This window comes from Mesoplodon densirostris, chromosome 16, assembly GCF_025265405.1.
Source record: "Mesoplodon densirostris isolate mMesDen1 chromosome 16, mMesDen1 primary haplotype, whole genome shotgun sequence".
Classification (NCBI taxonomy): Eukaryota; Metazoa; Chordata; class Mammalia; order Artiodactyla; family Ziphiidae; genus Mesoplodon; species Mesoplodon densirostris.
The window spans coordinates 19286386-19313073 of NC_082676.1; the positions used below are offsets into that span (position 1 = coordinate 19286386).

The 26688-nt window shown below is 59.0% G+C and overlaps 1 protein-coding gene across 2 annotated transcripts in view; it reads right to left on the reverse strand.

The window, feature by feature from the left end:
* The window catches only part of PLCG1 (phospholipase C gamma 1), a 34854-nt gene that overhangs the window by 6092 nt on the left and 2074 nt on the right, over positions 1-26688 (reverse strand). For both annotated transcript variants that reach the window (XM_060078656.1, XM_060078655.1), the window contains exons 2-23: positions 9304-9456; positions 9133-9226; positions 8943-8990; positions 6663-6747; positions 6485-6568; positions 6227-6261; positions 5931-6003; positions 5732-5833; positions 5426-5544; positions 5262-5347; positions 5063-5183; positions 4193-4361; positions 3957-4079; positions 3764-3865; positions 3496-3683; positions 3068-3268; positions 2877-2996; positions 2607-2787; positions 1753-1830; positions 844-947; positions 569-665; positions 245-314 (exon numbers count right to left, since the gene is read on the reverse strand). In XM_060078656.1, coding sequence (XP_059934639.1) covers positions 245-314; positions 569-665; positions 844-947; positions 1753-1830; positions 2607-2787; positions 2877-2996; positions 3068-3268; positions 3496-3683; positions 3764-3865; positions 3957-4079; positions 4193-4361; positions 5063-5183; positions 5262-5347; positions 5426-5544; positions 5732-5833; positions 5931-6003; positions 6227-6261; positions 6485-6568; positions 6663-6747; positions 8943-8990; positions 9133-9226; positions 9304-9456 — 2433 coding nt within the window. The remainder of the gene's footprint in view (positions 1-244; positions 315-568; positions 666-843; positions 948-1752; positions 1831-2606; positions 2788-2876; positions 2997-3067; positions 3269-3495; positions 3684-3763; positions 3866-3956; positions 4080-4192; positions 4362-5062; positions 5184-5261; positions 5348-5425; positions 5545-5731; positions 5834-5930; positions 6004-6226; positions 6262-6484; positions 6569-6662; positions 6748-8942; positions 8991-9132; positions 9227-9303; positions 9457-26688) is intronic.

A 26688-nucleotide genomic window follows, 5' to 3' on the forward strand; every position in this document is an offset into this window, starting at 1 on the left:
AGGACCGTGGGCGTCAGCTCGCCAGCGGCACCCTCCACAGCACCTGCACGGGGCGAGCACGCAGGGGTCAAGGCCAGGGGTGAAGAAGGGAGCCTGGGCGTCAAGAGTGTATCCAAGAATGGGGAGAGCTCAGGGTGAGGGCAGCCCTTAGGGGTCCGGCCATCGGCTTTCTCTGTTGGGGCCTGAAGAGGGCCACCAGGGACTGCGTGACCCTAAGGGGCAGAGAAGGGGCTTGGGGGCTCACCTATCTGACAAGCCGGCACATCCAAGACCCCCCGCAGCAAGTCCCCCAGGGGGCTGTTCTCGTCCAAGTGCTGCGGGAGGCAAAGCCCACGGACGGTCAGCACGCCCACTGTGCCCACATGTGCACACGCGGGAAATACATCTGACAAGTGGGCGTGTGAACGCACGAGCATGGCCCATGTTTATCAGAGACCGCGGGGCAGACGGGACCGCACGTGAGGGGCTGTGCACGCGCAGGCACGCTAACCCTGCCCGTGGTGGCGTGTGCACAGGAAGGGAGTCTGGGGACAGGAGCCCCGTCCCACGGACGGGGCTCTGGTCTCACCTCCCTCTCAGGCTCCAGGGCCGCAGGGCTGACCATCTCTTCCACGTAGTTCGACGGGAACCACAGCTGCTTCTTCCCACCATAGTCACCACGCCACCTGGGGAAGCCGCAGCATGATGATCCCTAGCAGCCACCCCAAACCCCCCAGAGGAGGGCAGCCCTGCAGGTGCACCTCGGGGCCCGTGCAGGCCCGTGCCGCCCAAGCCCCTCTCACTGTCCACGCCGCCGGCGCCCAGGATGCCTGGCCCTGCACCACGGGCTCTCAGCTGGCTCACCAGCCTCCTTCCTGCTTCTCCACGTTCTGGATGATGGCGCTCTTGGTGAAAGTCAGCTCGTCCTCTCTCTGGGCCTTGTAGTCGAAGAGAGCTTTGACAGCGCACTGCGGGGAAGAGAAGCACCGGTCAAAGCAGACGGGCCCTCCCCCTCCTCTCCTGACCTGCGGCCGCACACACGTGTGCTGGGGCTGCCCAGCTGGGGCTCAGGTGCCACTGCCAGTGACCCAGCCTCACTACCGTCCTCAGCCCGGGCCTGTGGGAGGCTCCAGGGCAGGTGGGATGGGAGAGCAGGGCCTCTGCCAAGGAAGCTCCTCAGGGTCCGGGGAGAACCTTGCAAGCCCCTGCCCGGGGCCCCAGGAGCCAGGCCAGGAGGCTAGGAAGGGAGTGTCTGCAGGTGCTGAGTGCCTCCTGTGGGACCGGAAGCCTTGCGGTGTGCCTGGGACCCCATCATTCCTCATCTGAAAAGTAGGAGAAGAAATCTTCTCCCAGGCTCCCTGGCTGCTGAGGAAAGGGGGTGAGGAAAAGGGCACAGCTCCTTACCCCTTAGAAAAAAGCCCTGACAGAGAGCTCCACAAGGTGAGGGAGGGAGGGAGGGAGGGGCAGAGAACACCGTCTTCTGGCCAGCATGCCCCACCCCCACCTCACTGCCCCCAGGGAGAAAACGGGGGTCACCTGGGGAGTAGTCTGGAAGGGTCGGTGCTGACCCCCAGGGACGGGGCTGGGGAGGGGTCGGCGCTGGGAGAGACGCGGTCGTACACCAACCGCACACCTCTCACCCCCTCTCGGGCCTCGGAAAACCACAAACACCACTTCTCCCCGAAGACCGCAGGCGGCCCTGGGCAGAGAATGCAAGCCCCAAGCAGCTGGAGACGCTCCCCAGCTGCCTGCGCCCAGAGCCCGGTGTTGCACCTTGAAAGTCGGCATGGGGTTCGCCTCCACGTAGAAGCCGGGGTTGCGGCCCTCATACAGGGCCCCGTAGTCAGGCTCCTGGAAACGGGACAGAAGGGGCTTTGTTAACGCCCAGAGGGGAAAGTGGCTGCTGGCTTCCGTGTCCCCTCCCCTCCTCACCGGGCCAAGTCGGCCGCCTTCATGCACCTGGTCCGCCAGGGTCCCCCAACCTCAGGGGCCTGGCCTCACCCCTCCTCTCTCTGCCCTCGCGCCCACGGCTCCAAAGTCTCAGTTCCTGAAGCACCCCCTGCGCCTGCCCCAGGCCCCCAGCACACTTCTCTCACACCCCAGCCCCAGCAGGCGGCAGCCCTTGCCTAGGCCACCCAGGTCCAAGGACAAGAGTCTCAAGTGGACCTTCTACGCTGGACCCCTTCCTCTTCCCCACGGCCACACCTCTGGCCCAGAGCCCTTGGGGCTCCTGCCCCACAGCCCTGCCTTCCTCCAGCGCTGGTCTCGCTCCACAACCGTGCCTCTGTAGCCTACGCGCCCCTGCCCTGGGGACAGAGGCTGGTCTGCGCCCAGCCCCGGGCAGACCCTCTCCCTGTGTGAGCCCTAGGACCTCCGCACCCCACATCCTGGCCCACGGGGATCTCTCTGCTGGACGCCTGCCCCCACCTCTTCACCCGGCCAGCTTGTGCCTGTCCCTGTAGACGCCACTCAAGAGGCCACTCCCTCCAGGATGCCTTCCTGGCTCCAGCTGGGCTAGCTGGCCCTCCCAGCAGCACCGCAGCCCGCGGGCCTCTCTGCTCCCCACATCCACAGCACCCCGGGACCGTCAGGTGCGGCCTGCCCTGCCCCGCCTCCCAGGCTCTCACCGCTGTGCCGATCTTCTCCAGCGCCTCCTCGTTGATGGGATAGCGTAGCTTCATCTTGCGGTACAGGGGGTGCTTCTCGTAGTAGCTGACGAGGTCCACGAGGCTGTCAAACTCTGAGTTGCCCAGCATCACGGTCTGGCCCTCCTGCTGGACGCGGCAGTGCTTGATCTTGCCCTCAGCCCTGACAGGGACCGAACAGCCACACAGGGTCAGGGCAGCCTGGACCAGGCATGCCCGCACCGCCCCAGCCCCCCAGGGGCACCCCCTCACCGGAAGGAGATGGCGTAGGAGTTGGGCTCATTCCGTTTCCGCACCAGGAAGGCCCCGTCCCGGGGTACACGCATCAGCATGTGCTCGGCCTGCGCTCTGGTCAGGCTCGCGTGGTACCACCTGTGGACGGGCCCGAGTCAGCCCCAGCCACCACCCCCGGGTTCCCGCCCCGTCCCTGTCCCCGCCCTCACTCTTTGCTCTCGTGGGCGTTGGTCTGCGGGACGGGCTCTGAGAGGCGCATCTCAAATTCGTTGCAGCGCAGAGGCACCTGCTGGTAGTGTGTGATGAGGTCGTAGAGTGAGTCGAAGACGAGGTTGTCTGTCAGGAAGAACTTGGGGGTCCCTGCGTCCTGCCGGGAGTGGATCCGGCAGTGCTGGACTTTGCCATTCCGCCTGAGGGGACACGGGGAGGCAGTGAGCAGCAGGCCGGGACACACGCCACGCTCCACCCGCGGCGAGGCACCAGGCCTCAGGCAGGAGACACCCTGAGGACGGCTCAGGTGGGGGCGGCCCTCTAGGGGCTCCGCGCTAACTGCAAGCGCGTGTGCGCGTGACGCACTGTGGGACCTGGCCGCCCCTGCCGGCGTCGGATCCACGTGTGCACGCGCTGGGAGGGTTACCAGAAGGAGAGGGTGTAGTCGCCCACGAAGGTCTCGCTCTCACGCACGAGGAAGGAGCCGTCGGGGGCCCCGGTCTCGATGCAGTACTCCGTGAGCAGGCGCTCGGCGATGTGCCGCCCATCCCGTCCCGCCCCGAGCTTCCCGTGAAACCACTTCTCGTTGGAGTGCAGCTCTGTGCTGCCACTGACCTGCAAGGCAGAGGGCGACGGCAGAGACGCTCGGTGACTCTCATCCCAGCCCAGCCCCCGGCCCTGGGCCAGCCCCTCACCTCCTTGGGCTCCTCCTCGTCCTCGTTGCCCTGGTCACTGCTGGTCTCCTCGGAGTAGTAGATCTTGCTACTGGTCAGAACGAAGTAGTGGGGATACCACTCCTGGAAGAGGCGGGAGCGAGGCCTGTGAGCAGAGCCCTCTCACCACCCTGCCCCTCAGGCCCAGCCAGGCCCAGCCAGGCCCAGCTCTCACGTGGTTCACGGGGTCCTCCAGGTAGAGGATGCCATTCTTGATGGAGTTGCTGATGTCGTTCTCAGAGTACATCACGGATGTAGGCACCTCTTCATAGGCACTGCCCTCAGCCAGCTTCTTGTGCTGTGGGGGACAGGCCACGACGTGGCTTCCCAGGCCCAGGCCCAGAGCCCCACCTCCTCACCCAGGCCTGGACCCACAGATGGAGCGGAGGAGTGGGGCCCCCAAAGCCCTACCTTGATGAGGATCTTCCTCTTGAGCTGGCTGGGTGAGGGGAGCCCGTCAGCAGCAATGTCCACGGGCTTGGTGAGGAGTGTGTCCCCGAGCACCTTCTTGAAGTACTGGGCCATGTTCCTCTGCTGGGCGATGCTGCAATGGTCCTCGATGGACAAGATGACCGGGTACCTGCAGGGTGGGGGACCAGCGCGTAACACAGATCCTGCAATTCCGAGGAGTCACAGCTCAGACCCTCACAGAGTGAGGTGTTAGGAGCCTAGGGCCCAAGGTCCTTTCTAGAGGGGAGCCACCCCAGAGAAGAGGCAGGCCCTGGCCACTGTGGGGGGTAGGAGAGGGGTCTAGAGAGGCACTTTTGGGTGCAGCAGAAACCAAGGGCTGGGACTGTTGCAGACAGGTGTCCCCAGAGTTGATCTCGTCGTGGAGGCTGCCCCATCAGCAAGGAGAGACATCCTACACCCAAGGTCGGGAGAGGTGACAAGCAGCCTCCAAATTTAGCTACTGGGGGACCCCGGTGACCCCCTCAGTGAGGTGGGAGAGACTAGTGACCCCGTGTTGCGGGGAACAATAGGAACTGCAGAGTGAGACACAAGGAGCACAGACAATTCTCTGGGTTGTGACGGGAAAGGAGCTGGCGGGGCAATGGCCTTGAGAGCCCAGGGTTAAGGAATTAATTTTGAGGATGAGAAGAACTTAACTGTGTTCCACAGGCTGAGAAGGATCCATGGAGTGAGCAGGTGGGCCAAGCGCGCAGTAAGTGAATGGCTCGGGAAGGCTGGGCTCCAGCAGGTGGCAGGAGGTGGAAGGCAGGGAGGGGGGGCAGAGCATTCAAGGGACCCAGGAGAGAGCTGCAGCCGAGCCACGCCACTCACTCTGAGGCCACAAAGGCGTGCTCCTTGATGGTGTGCAGGACGTCTGAGAACTTGATCTTGGTGGTCAGGGTGTGTCCATGGTAAATGACTGGCATCCCGTCTGGACCGTCCCAGCAGTCCACTGGGGAGCAAGCAAGGTGACCAGAGTCAAGCGGGCAGGCCTCCCCCCCGCCCCCCCCACAACCTAGCCCCCACGCACACTCGATGCAGCGGCAGCCCATCCGCAGGCAGCGGGCGTAGGCTTCCAGGGAGGACTCGCTGGAAAACTGGTCCCCGGTCAGGTACCTGGACAGGGAAGCAGGGCGGGGTGGTCAGGCGAGACCCACCTCCGGGGGTCGGGTGTGGGCCAAGGGAGCCACTCACGTGTTGTGGGAGGAGGAGATCCAGTAGTGGGACAGCGGGTTGTTCATGGCGTCGGGGCACACGGCGTCCAGCTGTGAATTCCATATGCTGTTCTCCTTGGAGAACAGGAAGGTGACGAACTGCCCAGGAGCAAATGCGCAGAGAAGAGAAGATGAGCCCCTGCCCTGGGCCACGGCACAGGGTGACACGGGAGAGAGTGCTCAATCCAGGTCGGGGGCACGACGGACTGCAGGAGGGACCCGGCCGGGCTCCAGAGGGCCCGTCTGCTCCCTGATTCCCCGATGGAGGGTGAGGGGCAGGGCTCACCTCGTCCAGGAAGAAGTAAGGCTCCTCGATCTCTCGCAAGGGGTCTCGGAGAAAGCTGAGCATGAACTCCTGCACCTGGAGCCGGTCGACAGCCCATAGCTCCTGATGGGTGGGAGGGTGGGGCATGTGAGGGGCCTCCACCCGGTGGTAAGCCCAGCCCCTCAGGCAGCACCCTGGCCCAACCCCAGCCCAGTCCTACCCCCTGGTACTCGAGGAGGAACTGCTGGAACTCAGGAAGGGACACCCGGCAGAGCTCCGGCCGCTCCCCCGCCCTGCGGGAGAGAAGGGAAATGCCTGGCGGCCGGCTGGCTAGCATGGGCCACAGACAATGAGGGGCCCCTGGGAAGGCAGGACCCAGCTCCCGGCCAGCACAGCCGCCCAGAATGGGCCAGCAGGGCTCCCCTGCTCCCGCTGCCTCCCACCTGCATCGGGAATCAACCAGGGGAGGGACGAAGGGCTCCGGGGAGAACCCCACCTCCCCAACTCAAACCAAACCTCAGGGCACTGGCTTCCAGGAAGGGGAGGTCCATCTGCAGGAGACAGAACCAGGTCAGCACGAGAGCCCCTGGGAGGCCACGTGGGGAAGGGGCTCTCAGGAAGAAAGGCTGGGGCAGCAGAAAGGGGCAGGCCTCACAAGGAGAAGAGCTGGAGAAATGGCACCCAATCGCCCCCAAGCAGGGCAGCAGGGCTGAAGCAAGCGGGGCTCAGGAGGGAGAGCAGGGTAGGGGCGGTGGGGGCAGGTGGCTCATGCACCGTCTTCTGGGCGCTGTACATAAGGCTGCGGTACAGCTGAGCAAACTGCCCGTAGGTGATGTCGCTGGTGCGCTGCTCCAGGTCCTGCGAGGCAGAGTGGGACGTCTGGTCAGGCCTCCCGCAGGGCTTGGGGCAGCCGGCCTCCCCACCCGCCTGCAGACGGCCCCCCGGCCCTTACCGTCAGCCGCTCTCGGAGGAAGCGCATGTTGGGGACCCGGTAGTTGACTTGGGACAGCATGTTCTTCAGGTCCTTGGCTGATATACTGAGGAAACAAGGACAACGCCAGTGGCCTCACCCCACCTCTCACGACCTCTGACCTGTGGGCTGAGTCCACCTGGGGCTGAACAGGTAAACAACACTACTGTGGGACTTGCAGTCCTGACGGTGAGGCTGGCTCAGAACCATGGGGTAACCAAGGGAAGTCCCTTCCTTTCTCTGGGCCTCGGTCTCCTCAGCTGAGCGAAGGAAAAGCTAGGATTCTGGCAAGGAGGGGTCACCAGGCTCAGTGAAGTGGGTCAGGACGGGGCAAGGGGAGCCCATGTTCGGGCCGCCCTCCCACCAGCACCGCTCAGTCCGCACGTCTGGGCCCTCAGCTCTCCCAGGGACAGAGAGGCAGCCACTACTGCGGGACCTCCAGGCTCCTTCCACCTCACTCTCAAACTCCCCGAGAGGGGCAGGCAGCTCACAGGACTCCCGCCCACTGCCCCTGGGAGTCGGGGCCTCCGAGGGGAGGAGGGGGAGGATCCTTCTCAGCCCAAGACCACTGCTGGCAGTGGGGCACCCTCCCGGGGCCTGACCGGGAAGCACCCCTGCCCGAGAATGGGGCAGAGGACAGTGCTGGGCCTGGCAACAGGATGAAAACGGTGGGGAGAGGGCGGCCCTCCTTCCTGGAGGTGGTGGCGGTGGGGAGGGGAATGTGGGCGCCCCTCCTTCTCTTGCCCAAGGGCCTGGCAGGCAGCACCAAAACTCGCTGAGGGGTCCAGCCCTGCCCTGGGCGGTCCTGCTATCTATCAGCCCGTGCTGTTCAGCAAGCGCTTGCCTGGTCTCAGTCACCCGGGGCCGGGCTGCCAGGGTCCTCACTGGGCAGGTTAGGGAACTTGCTGCGTCATCAAGCTTCCCTTCTGTGGACTCCTTGCCATCAGCATTACACGCAGCTTGTTGCCACTCCCCCCAGAACACCTGTCTGCCCTGCCTCCTCTCCAGCCACTGCCCCTTCTCTGCTCCTCTTCACAGCAGTGCCTTAAAGGAGAGACCCAGGCTCCTTTCATTTCCTGAACCCCATCCCCTCTGCCCACACTGCCTGCCTCAAGGTCACCAACGGCCTGTGTGCTGTCAAGTCCAAGGAGCACCTCTCGGTCTTCCCCACACGTGACAAGGCCTGGCTCAGCTGACCACCCCCCTCTTCCCTGGGCTTCCAGGGCTCCACACCCTCCGATTTTCCTCTTTACTCTCAAGCAGCCACTTCCCTTGGCTGGCTCCTCTCCTCACCTCCCCAGTCCCCAGTGTTGAGGCAGCATGGGCCTGGGATCAGCCACCAGCCTCCTTCCCTTTTCTTGCCAAGGTTACCCCCAGGCATCTCCAGCCTCGTGGCCTTCCAAATCACCCATGTGCTCCTCAGGTTCCAGCTCCAGCCCGACTTCTCCCCTGAACTCGTCCTACGCACATGCCTGCTCAACATCTCTACCTGAACATCTTAAGGGCATCACAGGACTTCACCCACTCAAATGTGCACCTTCCACAGCCTTCCCCATCTCAGTCAATGGCAACTCCACCTTTCCAGATGCTCATGCCAAAAAGCTTTTTACCGTAAACCTCAACTCTCTCTCACCCCAAAATCAATCTGCTAGGAAATGCTATTGGGCTCTATCTTCAAAATACAGCCCAGCCAAAATCCACCCCTTTCCTAATACCCCACCCTGACCCAGTCTTCTTCACCCCGAGCGTTGGAGTTGCTCCCTGAGTTCTCCACTCCACCTGCCCTGGACTCTCCAAGCGCAGCTAGCAGTTCTGTGCAACTGAACCCGGGTCACGTCACGCTTCTCTTCAACACCCTCCGTGGTGTCCACCTCTCTCCCAGTCAACGGTCCTTATCATCCATCACCCAGCTTTTGTCCTGCACCTCTCTGTAGCCCCTCTGGTAGTCACACCATGGCCTCAAAGCCGTGAGCTTCAAAGCACCCCAAACACACACACACTACGGGACACCCAGAGCCAGTTCTGCACCGCCTGTCTCTGCCCACAGTGGCAGGGCACGTGGCTTATCGTCCCTGGCCTCTCCTGCCAACTCGCACAAGGCCATCAGAGGGCTTTCTGCAGGAAGCTCCTTGTGCCAGGAACCGCCTGCCCACACTGCTTGAGGCAGGTCCTCCTGTTCTCCAGGCAGCTGCCTGGAGGTGGGCTATTGCTCTTGCGGCCCCAACCCACCCTGCTGGGCTAGAACCACAGCGCAGGACCCACCGATCCTCACGATTCCGGTCCACTGAGTAGAACTGCTTCCGCAGCCACCTGGAGGGAGAGAAGCCTGAGGTGAGGACCAGGCTTAGGGAGAAGACCAGCAGGCAGGCTCTGGGCACAGAGGCCTGAGTCCCTGCCCTGCTCCCCAGAGCCCGACGCCCCAACCCTAAGCACGTCTGGGGGTGGTTCTTACCTCTCAATCTGCAAGGGTGTGGCCGCCTGCAACGTATCCTCCATCAGCCAAGTCAGGCCCTTGATCCACATGTTCACTTCGTCCTCAGACGTAGCTATGAGCAAGGGGCAAAGAGCTGAGCCTGGGGCCAGGGGCTGCTCCCCTTAACTCCTCCACCTCCTCAGCTCCCACCTTGCAGGCTCAGGGTCTTCAGGCGGAATTCCATTCCATACAGGATGACAAAGCAGTGTGACTGGTCCGGTCGAAAAGCAGGATCCTCTTGGTAGCGATCGAAGTCCCGTGAGGTCTTCCCCGGGCGGATCTCCTTGATTTCTCGAATGTCAACTAGGAAGGCAGGGAAGAGGTCAAGGTCAGGCTGAGGTCTCTCAGGGTCAGCACTGAAACGAGGGCAGCCTTGTCTCCCCACTCATTCCCACACTCTCCTCATGGAGGACCACAAAGAGAGACCCCCCCAACCCTGGGAAGCGGGGCAGAGTCAAGACCACTCAGTCCTACTGGGAGACAGAAGAGAACTGGGCTGAGTCTAAGGACACAGCTCTGCTAAAAGCTGAGCGTCTGCGGGAACAGGAATCTCCGTCCTGTGTACCTTCCCTCGCTGACAATACAGGCAGGTCACTGACCTGGGAAAGAGCTGGACTCTACAAAGAGAAATGGGGACCCACGGCTGTTCTGTGAGGACCATTTCCTGACACAAAAGTACACAAACTGAATCATAAAGTCCCAAGGGCAGGCCTGGGGCTGGGCAGGCCCAAATGGGTTTCAGGGTCCATAGGAGGAAGGAGGGGATTGGGCCAAGAGAACTGGTGCAGCCTGACGGCTCACCCCCTAAATATCCCTGAGCAAGACCCAGCAAAAGCAGCGGCTGCCCACGGATGGCTCCCATTCTGGCCTCACGGCACAGACTGGGGAAGCACCCAGGTCAGAGTGGCAGATGAACCGCCTCAGCCACTAACTCTGAGACGACACTGAGTGACTCATTTAACTTCCCTCCAACTCGGTTTTACTATCTCTAGAGCAAAGAGCTTGACTGAATTTCTCTAGAAGGCAGGGTGGCAGAGAAGACCTGTGTGGGCCCTGGGGTGGGCCTGCTGGGACTAGACTCCTGGCTCCACCTCACCTTAGCTGCGTGACCTCAGCAGAGTGACAATCACTCTGACCCCACTGCTTCCCTCTGTGAACGCAGGTAACAGACTGCGGCACCTGGAGGTGTTGCTAAGCTCAAAAGTCCTGACAGCCCAGAGCGCCCAGCCCTGTAGGTGGCACATGGTGGGCACTCATTCAAGCCTCCCTCCCCCTCCCTCAGCCCTGTCATCTTCGGTGGTCTGTGGTCTGCACAGGCAGTCGGAGCAGGCACACAGGTTGTGACCCCAGGCCTGGAGAGGGCCCGGCTGCACACTCACACCGCCCCCGGGTGCTGGCTGGGACCCTGCACAGAGGGCACACTTTCCAGCCAGATAAAGAGACAGATTTAGGGTGGTCAAAAGAGAGAAGCCTGGCTTAGCCGCCAGAAATGACTCTGAGCGCTCCCTTGGCTCGAGAGCCTCTTCAAATGCTCTCGACCCAGACTGGCCCGGAAGATCTGGAGCCAGAAGCGCTGCCAGCATGCTGCCTGGCCCACCTCCCCCCAGAGCCCTCCGGGCCCGAAGCGCACAGCACCCCGGCTGGAATGTTCTAAGAGGCCCAATCCCAAGGCCTTCTTCCTGTCCCTCTAGCCACAGCTGTGCTCCACCTATCCCACCTCAAACAGTGGCATCGCCTCCAGCCCCAGGCCCAGCTCCCCTGCCAGAACACTGCCGCTTCTCCCTGGGCCCTGCTCCCGTGCCCCCGGCAACCCTCAGAGGCCCAGTCCTCCCGCTGAGGGCCCCGCTATCCTGCCCCCCAGGTCTCACCAGACAGCCGTCCTTCTTGAGCCTACGAATCTGTACAGGACGCTGTTCTGACCCCTCCTGAGGTTGCTCAGTACGGAGAACCCACTCCTTCCCCAGCCTTCGAGGCCCCTGTGAGGGGGCTCCAGTGATTTGTCGCTACTTCTGCCCTCCCATCTTCTCTGCTCCATCCCACCTAAGCTGGACTGAGGGCAAGAACTGTCCTGTTTCCTGTCCCCCATTTCACCTTGCTCCCTAGCCAGGGGCTGTCTACCCCCGAGACTCCACTCTCTCCCACCAAAGACCCAATGTGGAAGAGCCTTCCTGCAGTAATCACGCCCCTGACACCCTGGGGCACTACGTGTGTGTTTGTTCTTCAATCTCTCCCAGGCCGGGCAAGGCCACCCAGTGCTTGCTGAATGACTGAACAAACAACGGAAAAAGCAGGCACACCACTGGGGGGAGGGGTAGCACAATGGTTTTTTAAATGAAGAGTTATGCTCAGGTAAAAACAGAGGGTGGGTGGGGAGGGAGACTGGGTCACAAAGACCCAGCCTGAGAAGACAGGGTTCCCAAAGATGGAAGGAGGAGCCGAACAGGGGAAATGCCCAGATCAGAAACTGCAGAATAACCACAAACCTTGCCCTCTGAAACAGAAACCAGCATGCTTTTCCGGTGCAGAGCTGCTGACACCCCACTCCCACACCTCTCACACAGGTACACGACCTCACACACACAATGCATACAGGCCAACGGGCCCTGTGTGGTCCACAGCCCGGGCCCTTCTGCGCAGCTGCCCACCAGTGATCAGAGGTGTTCGTCCACGATGTGGCTACCGCCCGGCAAGCAACTGCAGGGTCAGTCTGAAGCCTGCTGCCAGGCCACCTGCAGCACCCCACACGTGTGCTGCATGTGCACACACACGTACACACAACACGCACTGCCAGCGGGTCCTAGGTGCCCTGTGGCCTGCCCCGTGCTCCTGAGTACATTTCCAGTGAGACCGTGCCGGAAGCAAAAGAGGCTCCCACCCAAAACAGGGACCCGGTAGGCACACAACAGCTCCGGGCCAGGTGCCCAAGTCTCCCAGGCTCCTGCTGGCCACACAAGGCCCCTTGTACTTCTGCCCACTGGAGGTGCCAGCCCAGCCCTCAGGCTCTCCAAGTCCATCAAGCCAACCGCAGGCTGGAAGGACAAGACACCAGGGTGAGAGGCGCTACCAGGTTCTTAAAAGCTGCATCCTGTGTGACCTCCCGCCTCCCAGAATAAATACAGCAGGGTCCTCTTCCTGAGAGCCAGGACCGGTTGCCCAGGGACTGCCATCAAGGGGAGGAGACCCCCTGGGACAGGCACGGCCTCTGCCCTGCAGGGTCTAGGTCAGGGCAGGAAGAGAGACCCTCTCAGGACTTGGGAGCTTGGGGGAGGGAGGAAAACTGCTTAGAGGAGCAGGAAACCCACGACCCAGCACTCATTCCCACATAGAATCACGGAGAATAACATTCAAGGGACATGGGGAAAAGAGAAGCCAGTGGTGCTGGGAAGTCCTGGCTAGGCTGGAGATGGGGGAACTCTCTGAGGACAAGGGCAGGATCCCACAACCAGGGGCCTGCAGCCAGGCTGGGCTGACGTGCAGCAGAAGGGAGTAGGGCTTTCGTTTATGACAAAGGCCCACCCCGAAGCTCACCCAAACCCTAGAGGGCCTGGGGGGCCCATCAGCACAACCCAGCTAGCTCAGCCCATTAGGAGCCATGGAGGGCTCATTCCTCTAAGGACCAGGTCCCCAAGGCCCACACAGAGGTCCCCAGGAACAGCGTGGGTATTACCGTTCCAAGCAAGGCCATGGCAGACAGCGACAAGCCTGGGCAGTGAGGGGGACTCTGTTCCTGACATTTAATCGCCCACAACTCTCATGAAGAAATAGACTAGCCCTCCTCAAGAGGCTCTGGGCTAATGAGGGACTACCGCACCTGGACCAGGGACTGGCCTCTCATGCCAGCCCTAAGGGCTGAGGACCTGCTCACAGGCCAGGCTCCCTCCTCCCACTCTTTCAGGAAGCCTGCCCTGACCATCCCCTTCCTGAAGGCTGCCCAGGCCCAGCAGAGGAGAACCACACAGATCTTAAATTCTAGCTGTGAGGTCCTGGGCAGTCCCGCTCTTTTTTTAAAAAAATTTATTTATTTTATTTATTTTTGGTTGCGTTGGGTCTTCGTTGCTGCATGCGGGCCTTCTTCTAGTTGCAGCGAGCGGGGGCTGCTCTTCGTTGTGGTGCACAGGCTTCTCACTGTGGTGGCCTCTCTTGTGGAGCACAGGCTGTAGGTGCACAGGCTTCAGGAGCTGTGGCACGCGGGCTCAGTAGTTGTGGCGCATGGGCTTAGTTGCTCCGCGGCATGTGGGATCTTCCCAGACCAGGGTTCAAACCCGTGTCCCCTGCATTGGCAGGCGGATTCTTAACCACTGCGTCACCAGGGAAGCCCAGTCCCGCACTCTTTTGGCCTCAGTCTCCCCATCAGTAAACTGGGGATTCCTCCTACCTCACTGGGTTGCATAAGGGCCCTGCCTAGTGCCCTTGACATGGGGCCCACGTGAGCCAGCAGCAGGGGAGGCAACAGTGGCCACTGCCAGGGCTTTGCTGGGGACAAACCCAAACCTAGGCGAGGTAAAGGTGGCCCACAGCTGCCTTGGCCCAAGGAAAAGAACCCAAGTAGCCACTTCCCCAGCTCCAAAAAGGGTCTCACAGGGATGGGGCACCACAGGGGAAGAGTGGGACTCGTGGAGCCTCCAAGTTCGCATCGGTGCACAAGGACATGACATGCTCTCAGCCAGAGGCTACTTCCTGAGCCTCAGCACCGGGCCTGTTGCAGTCACAGCATCTCACCTACGTACTAGCCAACACGTGCCAGCACATATCCCGACCTTGCATAGGGTGGGGCACCAGAAGAGAATGCTAATAGGTCTGAAATCACAAACACCACGTTTCAAATCCTGTTTCTAAGGATACAGCTTGGGCCTCGGGCAAGTCTCTCAGCTCTTAGGTAGCCTGTGGATAAAGTGAAGGTCTTAGTGGGGGTGGGCCTGCCATAAACCCTTCACATGCAGACAGAGAACTACACAGAGAGTCAGCAAAGTGATTTTGCTAGAAAGGGACAAGAGGACATACTGAAAATTAAACCCCTAATGATGAAGATATGGTCAAGAAAACCACCACCACCACCACACACAAAAAAACGAAATGGCACATATCACAAATTTCTGGACATGAAACATGCATTCGTCAAAATATTTCTCTTAAGAGAGTCTTCCCTTTAAGTGCATAAGTTAATTGGTGGAAACTGCAATAGAAGCTAACCATTTCTCCCCAAGACCACCAGGAGATTCAAAACTAACCGGACTCCCCTGGTGGTGCAGTGGTTAAGCATCCACCTGCCAGTGCATGGGACACGGGTTCGAGCCCTGGTCCAGGAAGATCCCACATGCCGCGGAGCAAATACGCCCATGCGCCACAACTACTAAGCCTGCGCTCTAGAGCCCGCGAGCCACAATTACTGAGCCCGTGTGCCACAACTACTGAAGCTCGCACGCAGCAACGAAGACCCAACGCAGCCAAAAATTAATTAATTAAAAAAAAGAAACTAACCGTATAAAAATGCATGTAAATACTTTTTACAACTTAAAATAGCTGTAAGTCATGATAAATACGAAAGTTTTTAAAAAAAAAAAAATCTAGAAAGCTTGAAAGAGATAAGTGAATGTTATCAGGACAGGTCCCTTCCCCTGGGGTTTTCACTGCCCCTGACAGTGGGCTGTGGACGCCCAGCCCTGCAGCGCGTCCTGGAGGAAGGTGGGCAAAGCCCAGCACTCCTCAAAAGGGCCCAAGTCCAGTCAGAGCCACGAGATCCAGAGACCCCAGTCCCACATCCGCTCCCAGCGCTCCTCCTACCTCTGAGCCTCTGCATGTGCCAGGCCCACCTTCTCACTTAAGTTTCCATCAGGCCTGGTCCAATGGCATACTTGGTGCTTCTGCATTCTGGCCACACTGTCTGATGCCTCCTTGGTGTCAAGGCCACTGACCTGTGAGTTCCACAAGGAAGAAACCACATCTGCCTCCTCTCCATTCCCCAAACCCAGGTCCCTTGGGAGGCTTCAAAATGCTTACAGAGTGCTTAGAAGCAGGAATGAACACATGAGAGTTAGACTCCAGAGCTAATTATCTAAGAGGCCACAGATGCTCAAAGAGGGTATCAGGGATGACTTCCTGGAAGACGTGGTGCCATGGGGCAACAAAGGCTGAGGAGCTCCAACAAATATGCAAATGCAGTGGTCAGTGGGGTGACCATGTGGAGAGAAGAAAGAAGGACCAGACACGGGAGTGGGGGTGGGGGGCGGGCGGGCACGGCCCCTGGGGGCCAGAGTAATCTGAAAACACTGGGAGGTTCCTGTACATAGGTTCCTGTAGCCGGTGGGAACCATGGGAAGCTAACGGTGCTTTGGGGAAAACAAAAGAGAAGAGGCAGGGCTCTCTGAGCACCACGCCCTGCTTGGCTCTAAGCCAAGGCCACCAGGAGATTCAAAAGAGCGGGTCCCAGGGGTCGGGAGAGTTGTACAGATCTTCCCAGAAACGATCTCTCATCAATCACATCTTCTCCACATACAGCCTGGGCCAAACAGATGGGCCATTCCCAGTCCCCATCCCGCACGTCAGCCACCTCCTGTACCACCCTCCAAAGAAACTACACATCAGGGCCGGAGAGAGCACAAATGGAGCTGAACTTTCTCCCCCAGAGGATGCTGAGATGGAGGAAGGAAGCCACAAAGGGAAGCGCACTGCCAACCAGCCGATTCCCACAGCCCTGCACCTCTGCTGCCCTACATAGGGAGCCAGAGGCCTCTGCACCCCAGGGTGCCTGGATCGGCCAGGATTATACAGCTTTGACAGAGCCTCACAGCTTGGAAGGAGAAGGATGGAGGTGGCCAAAGAGGAGACAAGATGTAACCTGCGCACAGGTGGGAAAGGAGTCTGATGCAGCAGGAGCCAGGGCCTGGGATGGCCAGCAGCTTCCATGCCGGCCACCTACTGCTCAAGGACTAGGAGTGAGAGCGCCCCCACCCCCGCCCAACAGAAACAGTCCAGAGCGGCTCCCAGGGAGAAAGGTGAGAGCGGAGGGGTGGGGAGCTCTCAGCCTCCATTTTACAAAGGACGGATCCCGCCTCAGAGACCCAGGGTCACAGGGTCATGCAGCAAAGGGAAGGTGAGGCCGGGGTTTATCTCCTTCCCATTCCTGTGCAGCAGCACCTTCAAACCAGACTAGCAGGGGCCAGAGGACTAAACCCCTTCCCAGATGCAACAGGGAAGGCCTAGCCAAACCCTGGAGTACAGGGCACACCCAGGGCAGAGCTCAGCATCTGTTCCCGGCTGGGGTTTCGTCCACCACTGTTCCCCAAACACCTGACCGAGAAGAGCAGCCGGCCCCTCTCCCACCTTCATCAACAGGAAAAGGCCATTCGGACAGCTGGACGGGGATCTGTGGGATGCTCCTACACGGAACCCTGCACTCCTACATACTGACTGCTTCAGGTCACAGCTGTCAAGGATCCTCGCCAGTTCATGAATCATCTGGAGTCTAGATTCTAGGTGAACCTCCTCTGTGGAGCAATGAGGAAATGGAGGCTCCCAAGGGTCTTGTCACGGTCACGTGGTAGTTCATGTAGAACCCTCTGCAGCGGCCCCACGGCAGCACCCAGCCTGAACTTGGGTTTGCAGAGAAAAAGCAGGGCAGCCCAGCAAGCCTTCACACCATTCAGGCAGGCAGCCCTCTTCCCTAAGGTGCAGAATTAATCCCACCCATTTCAGAGGTGGGAACAGCATGCCCTGGCCCCAAAGGAAGGAAGGGCAAGGAGGCCCCACCCAAGGACCTCAAAGCTGGGAGAGAGACGAGCAGTTATCCACCGGGCTTGTTCTTTCATTCCATCACCGGGATCAAACTTTCAAACTTCTGTCTGCTCCACGTCAGGCCCTGGGGTGGGTCCTGGATAAACAGAGATCAGTAAGGCATTGGAGTTCCTGCCCCTGAGAAAGCCAGAAAGCCCCTGCCCGGTGGAGGAAACAGATGGGGAAGCAGATAACTATGAGGTCCTGCAAAGAGTAGAACAACAGGGAGGTGTCTGTGGCACCGAGGGCCAGAGAAAGTGAGCAGCTGGATGTGGGACGTCTCGGACCGCTCTGGCCACAGAAGGCAGGTCTGGAGGACTGGCCTGTCCAGGCCTGCCAGGGACGATCACAGAAGCCAAGGCATCGATGCAGCCGTCTGGGGGTTTGGGGAAAAGGGCATTCAGAGTTTCATGGATGAGAGGGGAGGGAAGGTGGGCCTCCACTGGCCATCAACACCACAGTGGGGGCAGGTGCAACAGGGGGCTTGCCCCAGCTTCTCTGCCCGAGCCCACATGACCCCCCAGGCAGCCCCTTGCATGCTGACCTCTGCCCACTCTGCAGGCTGGTGCTGCCCGAGTTCTTTCTAGATGGCCTGTGTCTGCCAGGCCCCCAGCTACAGGGAAGAGGATGAGGGCCCAGCAGGGCCGGGTATCGGAGTGTCCAGGATCTCAAAAGGCCCAATGAAATGCTCCTCATGGTACATTCAGGCCACCTGGAGAACCAGAGTACTAAGCATAAGTCACTTTTCTAGCCTCCTCTTTCCTGACCCTCAGGGCAATCAACACGGTTGTCCACACCCTCCCTCCTGCTGGAAGTCCTACCCTTGACTTCTCCTCACAACCTCTCCTGATTTCCTGCTTCTTCTTGGGCTCCAGGCCTACCCCCACCTGTCCCCACGCCGGCCTTCGTCAAGGCCCATGCCAAGGGCCTCTCCTCTCCCGATGCTCTCCCTGCTCCCCACTCAGTGTCAATGCAGGCAATTCACAAACACAGCTCTAGCCTACTCCGTGACTATAAGCTTCAGACCCTTCAAACCAACTGCCTACTTGCCGTCTCCACCTGTTCGCCTCAAAGTCAACCCCTCACCAAAACGAGGCCTCTTGCCACACCTCTTGGGTCCCCTAACAGCATCACCTCCAAAGAGGTGCATAAACTAGACTCTTTAGAATCATGCTTAACATCTATTCTCTCCCCCTCCAATCTAATCCTTGAACAAGTCCCACTGGCTTTTCTAATATCACTCACAACCACATTTACCTAGTACCTAGATGAGTGGGAACGCTGTGTATTTTAAGGCTATTTGACTGACTGTCTTCTCCACTGGCGCATAAGCTCCATGCCTGTTGGTGTCAATGCCCCAGTGCCTAGCAGGAAATGGACTGTTAGGAGAAGAAAGAAAAAATCTGGGGCCCTCTCCTGAAAGGAAATGATAGGGGCCTCCGGCTGGGGGCTGAGTGACAGGGGCTGAAGTTGGGGTACAGGTGGGAGGGGATGGCAGAGGCCTTCCCCTGTGGAGCTCGCTGACCCCCATGCTGTCTCACGACCCCGGCCCTGGCTCCCCGCCTCTTTGGTTTCTGTTACTGTCACCATGGGCCCTTCCCTCTTTGGGGGACATGTGGGGCCAGCCCTCAAACCCCCAACAGAGTCAACCCTGATTAGGTTGGAGACGTTCTAAACAATGACAAGGGTCAGTAAGTCACAGGCCTGCTCATTCAGACGCCCTCTCCTGTACACCCACCTATTCTCCCGGTTTAGAGCTGCTCGGCCCAGCCTCTCCTCAGCGGGCCACTCCCTTTGGGCAACACCAGCCCAAGCCAAGCCACTCTCCTGTCCTCCTTTTGCTTCCCAGGGAGCCAAGGCCCCAGTATGTGATCTACTCTCTGACCTCACTCCGAGGTGAAAGGGAACACCCACTCCCTGCCTCCCCAGGAAGCCCAGCTCAGATTCTTCAAAATCACCTCCCCTATTGAGAGGAGTGGCTACCTTGGGACTTGCCCTTCCTGATTTTAATTCCCTGGTTCCACCCTCTTAAGACAGCTCCTGGCCTCACCTCCTGTAGCACAGACAGCTGCTGCCTGCTAGCCTCCCACCCCTGCCTGCAGAGCCTCACCCTTCCAGTGTGGGCCAGTTCTCAGGCCAGGGACCAGGACACGCTCAAGGAACAGTCTAGGCATCAGGTGTTCTCACTGGAGGGGATCCTCTCTGTATTTTATTGCTGCCCTCAAGAGGCTCTGGGTAATCCCTGACAAACCGATATATACTACGTTTTCTAACCTCCTTGCTGGATATACTAAGAGCTCCCAAGAAAGGCCAGCCCCAGTTAGGAACTGACAGGTGAACACAGGCACATTATACTCAATTACTGTGTTAGGGTCAGAATAGGAGAGCTACCAGAGGACAAACAGGGGGAAGTGGTCTTCAGAGCCTCAGAGAGGGACTCGTCACCCCCTGGCCCTGTTGCTACCCAACTTCCCAGCTGACCTCCTACCCTCAAGTAGGCGCAGAAGCCTTTGGGACCTGTGGCCAACTCCTCCCCTCCTTCCTAGGGTCAGTCACTCCATGAACTTGGGCCCACTCGCTCTGGGCCTGAGGCTAAAGTCACACAATCCCATGGGGTTCGCATTCACCCATCACACACCCACAGCTACACAGCCAGAGTCCCAGTACGGTCAATGCCCTACCCCTGAAAGGGCAAGGTCAGGCCAAGGACACTGGGACCTGGGGGTTGCCCCTTAAACAAGCACTTCCCTCAGGACATTTCAGCTCAGCCATGTCCCCAGGTGTCCAAGAAAACAGGAAGCCAACCCCAGTGTGAATGGCCAACTCCCGATGAGTTAGAATTAGGTCTCACACAAACAAGCGGTCCAACTCTCCGTGGCCCAACGCCTTACCAGTCTGGTCAGATGTCTGCCACCAGGGCCTGGAGCTTTGGTCAGACCGTCCACTCCTCACCGAGCCCACGCCTTGATCCTCTAGACAACGCCAGCCTGCTAGCCAGCAGGGGGAGCGACCCACAGTGGCAGGCTGATTCTCTCCGGAGCCCCGCGCTCGGCCAGCAGCACTTTAGGCACAACTGTCTCCTGTCGGCCCTGGGCTTTCACGGTTTTCTGCACGTTCCAGATCACAAGCTTCCCAGGATCAAGGACTGGGTCACCTCCTTTTCTTGCTTCCTAACTCCAGGCTGCTTTGTGCCAGGCCTGGCTCAGCAAGGGAGATGCCAGTCTCCTGCAGGAGAAAGCCCTGCCCCATTTATTCTGCATCCTTAGTCTTGCTGAAGCCAGGGCCACCGGCCAACACCGGGAAGGGCCCAGAAGGAAGCAGCAGAGCCTGTACACAAAGCCTACATGTGGGCTATAAAAAGGAGCCCTCCCTGCTTCCCCCAGGACGGGCCTGGTTCCTCGAGGTGACAAGTCGGGGAGAGAGCTAGTACTTGTGCTTGGGCACTCAGCCGCCGCAGCCTCTCAAAGGCAGGCCAAGCACCTCCTCAAAAGGAACCAGTCTTACAAGGAGGAGAGGGAGACCATCAAGAACTGCGGCAGGAATGCAAGCGGAGACTCTCCGAGCCCCATCTCCTGGGACCTCAGCCTCCACCAAAGCGACCACCTGCACCGTCCCCACCGCCTCTTCCCCAGCCCCAGCATATCCAGGGACCTGCCCCTTCTCACACTTCTTCCCTCTCCTCTAGGGCTGAGGGCACTCTCTCGAGGTAGCCTCAGTCTCCGCTCCCTCTGGAGGCCCCAGCACACCCAGCTGTGATGAGCGGCTCTAACTCGGGGGTGACGGCAGGAAGCTGTGGCTTGGGGGCAGCTCAAGCAGGGGTATGTGTGTTGGGGTGAAGGCGGAGAGATACAATTAGGCAAGGGCACAGCTATAATACCTCGGAGTGCGAACACACAGTTCCCTGTTTCCGAGACCCCAGCCAAGGCAGCCTCTTGACCCACAAGGGCTGCAGCCGACCTGCCACAACAGCGGGGCCACCCTCACTGTACCCCGTGCTCAAGTCACAGGAACTAATTTCTCCCCGGCCTCCTTTCCCCAAATCCTCCTCCAGCCTAATCTGCCCGGAGTGTTGACGCTCTGCACCTGGGGGCAGACCCTGAGCCGCCAAGGCCCCCCTCCGGAAACAGTGGGGTGGCTCGCCACGGCGCACACATGTGGCCTACGGGAGAGCCAAGCCTTGGCTACCGTCAGCCACGGAGATGAACACAGCACACCCTCATCTCTCCAGACCGACAGAGCAAACGCGGCTTGTTTCCTTCTCAGTGCACCCGGACCCCGTCGTTATTTTTTCGTTCTGGCTGTATGTGCCTTAACCTTTAGTTTTACCGCTAGACTCCACAGTGGCACGTCAGCAAATGCCAGAGTCCAAAGCCAGGGACGCACAACTGGCACCTCACTTGTTCAGTGTGCCACAGGGTCCAAGAAAGCTGTTTTCAGGGCTTTTTTTTTTTTTCCTTCAAGGAAAGAGTAGCTATGGCGATATGGAAAGCTCACTACGCTAGAGATCTACTGCCACAGTGAACAAGTCAGAGGCTGGAGTCATCGTGTCTGGTTCAGCGTACCTAACACACGGGAGCTACGACCACACTAAGTGTGGGATGAACGAAGGAACACGTGGGCGAAGGCATGTGCTTCAGCTTGGCGTCGGGGTCCTGGAGAGGCCCCTCTCAGGGCACCTAGAGCCCAGAGCCCCAGGCTCCCATTGCCCTGGCAGAGGCTCAGTGCGGTTGCACCACAGCCCAGTAAGAGCAAGTCAGGGCGAGGCTCTTCTGCTACCTTCGCCCCCGCAGCAGGGAGAGAAGCATCTCGATGGGGGCTGTGGCAAGCCGAGGGCAGCAGAGGGTCCCGATGGAGGCTCTGAGTCCAGAGTGCCAGGAAGGGGGCCTGGGCGTGTCGACCAGCACATCTGCCCAGAGGGCAGGGGAGAGATCAGAGAGCTCTGTCCACATAAAGTAAAACAACTCTGGTCCTGCAGAACACCCACCTTACTGTCATTTCCCCAGAGTGGAGGAATAAACTGAACACTGCAGTGGGAATCAGAAGTTCCAGGCTCCGGTCCCAGCACTACCATGAACCTGCTGGGGCACCTTAGCCTTGGGGCCTTGGTTTCCTCATCTACAAGGGAGAGCCTAGCATTCCCGCCTCTCAGTTGGAGCTGTGGTGGAGCTCAAACAACACAATGGATGAGGAAATGCTCCATGAACTAACGCACTATTCAAGTACCCAATTTTTCTCCTGCCTCCGACCTCTGTGTACAGACTCAGGGAGGGAACAAAGCAAAGAAATAGGAAACAGACTTCTAGCCCAGGCTGTCCGAGCAGCCACGGCAGCCAGCTGCGTGGTGGACAGAAGAATTGGAGCTCTGTCGTCAGTTACGGTGAAAGCCAAGGACACAAACAGTTGTTAAGCACCCACGAGTGCCACATGCTGTGCTGAGCTCTCTCACATAAAACCTCTCACTCTCATACGGACCTCATTGGACCACTGTTAATATACTGCTCCGTGAGGGAGAAATTATTTTTACAGCTGAAGATCAGTTTGAGATAGGTTAAAGTGACTTGTACCCAAGGTCACAGGAAGAGCTGAGACTCAGACCCAAATCTGACTGATTCTGGCTACAGCTGCTGGAGGCCACTCCTCACCCTGGGCTCCGCCTAGAGTCTTATCACCTGTTTCCCCCCAGAGAAGCCTGGGCGCCATGCTTCTCTAAACAAAGCACTCTACTAGGAGCTCCAGAACACTCCCCTCCTCCTGCCCCACCTCCACTTCTCCTGGGACTCCCCTCAAAGTCCCCACTGACTTCTGCAGTTCTAAGAGAGGGAGCAGAGAGGGGGGAAAAGTCTCCTATCCCCTAATATCAGGCCTTTGCTACATTAGGCCTCACTTCCTCCCTCCAACTTAGCCACCGCTGACCTCCTTGAAGCCACATCCCAGAGAAAAGGGCACAGAGTGGGAAGAGATGCCTTGAATTAACGGAGACCGACAGGGATGGTGACGGGAGAGGCAAAGGCAGGCCCTAGCACACTGACGTGCTGCCATTAAAGCACTTCCTGGAAGACAGGGGTCTCCCACCAAGGCGCTCAGGTAGCATTTCTCAGGGCGAGGTTCTCAGAAATAGGCCAATCTGATATCTTTATATGATACCAAAGCAGCTGCTCACAGCCAACTGCCCTGGCACCCTGCAAAAGTCAGCGGCAGGAAAGAGCCCTGATGACAGAGGGGCTCCTGAGAGCTTCAAGAAAGAGGTTACGTGGCCTCTTTGTCTCCGAATCAAAGCGCTTGGTGGCCAGCCCCCTCGATACCACAGGTACGTTTGCTCCCTTCCCCTAACAGGCCCTCCTGGGCAACTTAATCTTCACCTTCCTCCTCATCAGGGCTCCCATGCGTGAAGCACTTACACGGTGCTACACTCTATGCGGAGCATCTTGCAGATTCTCTCCGAATCCTCACAACTCCCTTATGAGAAACATGGAATCTATTCCCCTTTTATAAACGAGGAATCCAGAGAGAGAAAGTCACCCGCTCAAGGTCACAGAGCAAGTACGAGGCACAACAGGATTGTAACCTATAGGCAGGCAGAGTTCAGGGCCCCAATGCTGAGCTGCTCTGGCTCTACTGCCTCCGCCCTCCAGACCCTCCCCTCCCCCCTCCCCTCCCCCCTCCCCTCCCCCCCTCCCCTCCATCACTGCTGCCTCCCGCCTGCCTCGCAAGGAGGCTGTGCAGTGCTCATCTGGTCTCTCCTGAAAACTGCAGTGGCTCACTGGTCTCCCTCCTCAACCCCTCCCAGACAAACACAGCACAGTCCCGCTTCAGCCTCTGCTGACAGCTGTGCCTATAGGACAGAGTACAACCCACGAGGTACAGCATGCCATGGCCCTCCCTATGCCGCCCCCCCGCCCAACCCCTGCACAGCGATCCCCAGGGCCTCAGCCAGGGCACAGGCAAGTTCCTCAACCACTCAGGAAGGCCCAGCTCCCCGGCCACCTTCCGTGTGAAGCCTTCCTGGCTCTCTCCTCTCGACCCCCTGCTTGCTGAGCAGACAGAGCTCGTTACTCTGCACTCAGGAAGCTCTCGGTATGGACCTCTAGGTACATAATACACGGGGTTATAATTACCCGTTCCCAAATCTGTCTCTTCCAGGAGTCTGGGAGTCCCTCAATGCCACCGACCAAGTCTTATCCATCTTTTGAACCCTTAGTGCCTAGCACTGGGCAAATAAAAGGTGTTCACACAATATTTACTGAGCAAATAAATGCCCCCCATACTAAGGGGCTACCCAAAACAAGCTAGTGACCAAGCTCTCTAACTGGTAACTCAAGCCTGTGCATCTGCGTAGGTCTGTGTGGGCACGTGCACACACACAGAGAAGGTGGAGGTGTTGGGGGCCCCAGAGCTGCTGTGCTCAGCTCTTCCAGGCATATGTGAAGCAGGCCCCTTTCCTAGGTTCACAGGAAAGAAAAAGCTCCAGCTGGACAGGGGGCTTGGCCGTGCTGGTCTGGAAACCCACACATCAGGGCAAGCCTGGGGGGCTGAGGAAACACTAAGAGGTCTGACTTCCCCTGGAAAAACTAGTCAGACAGGAAACACACAGGCGAGGATGGCTAGCTCTGGAGATCCGGACATGTGCTCTCCCCCCTCTCCCCCCGGGAGCAACCAGCCAGCACAAAGAAAATCCCCAGTGATACAGGCCTGCCCTCCTCGGGCACCTTGGGCCCAGCCTTCAGGGCTGGCCCTGTGGTCTGTCTCCTCAGCAGTCTGACAGCCACAGGGGTCAGGCCTCAGACAGCTGGTACCAATGTCACCTACCCTGTGAGCCTGACTGCCTTGTCCAGGCGGTTTGCGTTCTTCCGCCACCCCCCACCCCTGGCATCAAAGGTACCACTCCATTGTCCCCTTTAGTTTCCCTGAGGGCAAGGGCCTGTTTTCATTCACCACCTGAGAAAGCCTGGCGTCTAGAAGGGTGTCAACAGAAGAATCAAAGACGAAAGGCTGGGGCTGCAAAAGTCCCCACAGATACGCTTGGCTGGCACTCAGAGCCCACCATGGAGCCTCCACCCAAGCCACTGTACCCACAATGACCCTTGACTGAACCTCTCATCCCAGAAGGCACCAGAGAGAAAAGTGTAGAGCCAGAGCCTAGAGAGGCTGAGGCTGTCTGTAAGAACAGTCTGAACACAAAGGTTTCTCCTCGGAGGAGCAACGCAGACCACAGGAACGGGGGCCTGAGACCACTCACAGCACAACCCCGGGGCTCTGAGTCCTTTAGGGACTGGCTGGCCAGCCACTGACTGGAGAGCCGGGTCCAACTGAGGTTGTCACATGGCAGCACAATTCACTCCCTACATTTCTATTTCCTCATCTGTAAAGTGGGGTGGTACTCTAGGCCCTTTAGAGGATCAACCAAGAAAACATGATGAAAAGTCTCTGTAGCACTCAGCAGGAAGTCTGTAACTGCTTTGTGCTCATTTAAGTCAGGATCTGTAACATAAAAAGCCCAACGTTGACCTGGTTCCTGTCACACCACCGTGACAACCAGCACCAAGGCACTTCCCCACCCCTCTTTTAAGCCAAACTCCTACCAGAGAAGTGAGCACCTGCCAGCCCCGGCTCACAGTGCGGGATAAAGTGAGAGGGCACAGAGTTAGGCCAGAAAGAGGTCCTGTACATCAGCGGTCCCCAACCTTTTTGGTACCAGGGACTGGTTTCGAGGAAGACAATTTTTCCACTGACGGGGGGCGGGGGCGTTCCAGGCGGGAATGCGAGCGATGGGGGGCGACAGATGAAGCTTCACTTGCTCGCCCGCGCTCACCTCCTGCTGTGCGGCCCGGTTCCTGACAGGCCGAGGACTGGTACCAGTCCATGGCCCGGGGGTTGGGGACCCCTGTGCTCTACATGAGTGCCGTGCACTTTCATTGAACCCCAGTCTCTCCTCAGGGCCACAGATACCCTGAGGGTCCCAGAAGTGTCTCTCTCTCTTTGGCCAGGTTACAGGCACTGCGTGGTACCCTGGCAGGGTCAGCAGGAAAAGGCCAGACACCTGAGGCACCTGGGCAAGAGGCCAGATGGCAAGGGGCCCTGCTGGGAGTCTAAACTTCCTCAGAACCTACAGAGGGGGGCTGCAGGCATCAGAACCCGACAACGAGGTGCATCCATGAATAGGCAGCAATGGGGCAGCTTCAGCATGAGGCTCTGTTTGCAAGGTCTGAACTCCACACGAGTGTCCATTAGCCTTCTCACCCGGAATCCTTCAATCCGGGCCTCCAAAATCAAAGGGCCAGGGCCCCTTCTACATCCTTTGCCCATGCTCCAGGCCTCTCAAATCCCAGCTAACTGATGAGATCACTGAATTTGTACCTCTCTGGCTGACCCACCCTTGGGGGCTGGGGTCATCAGGTCCTCTGCATTCCTGCCTCCATCCCCGAGCACCTGAGACATCATGGACTAGCCTCTTGCCTCTCCACACGCATTCCTTCTATACAGGCCCCAACTTACAAACGAGAAAGTGACCCACCCATGAGCCAGATGTGCACATTTCCTTATACTTACTCTATCCACTGTTCTACGTGGTAGCTGAGTAGTTGGGTCAGGGCAAAACAAAACCATATCCTCCCATCTCCGGGTAGTGATCTCAGTGAAATGGGAACTGGGGCCCCATCCTCCTCCCTTCCGACACCCTCATCCTCAGGCTCTTCTGCAGCCACACAGTCCCAGTCCAGGAGAGCAGTCATACTCTATTAATGTTACCATTAATAACGGCTTACATTT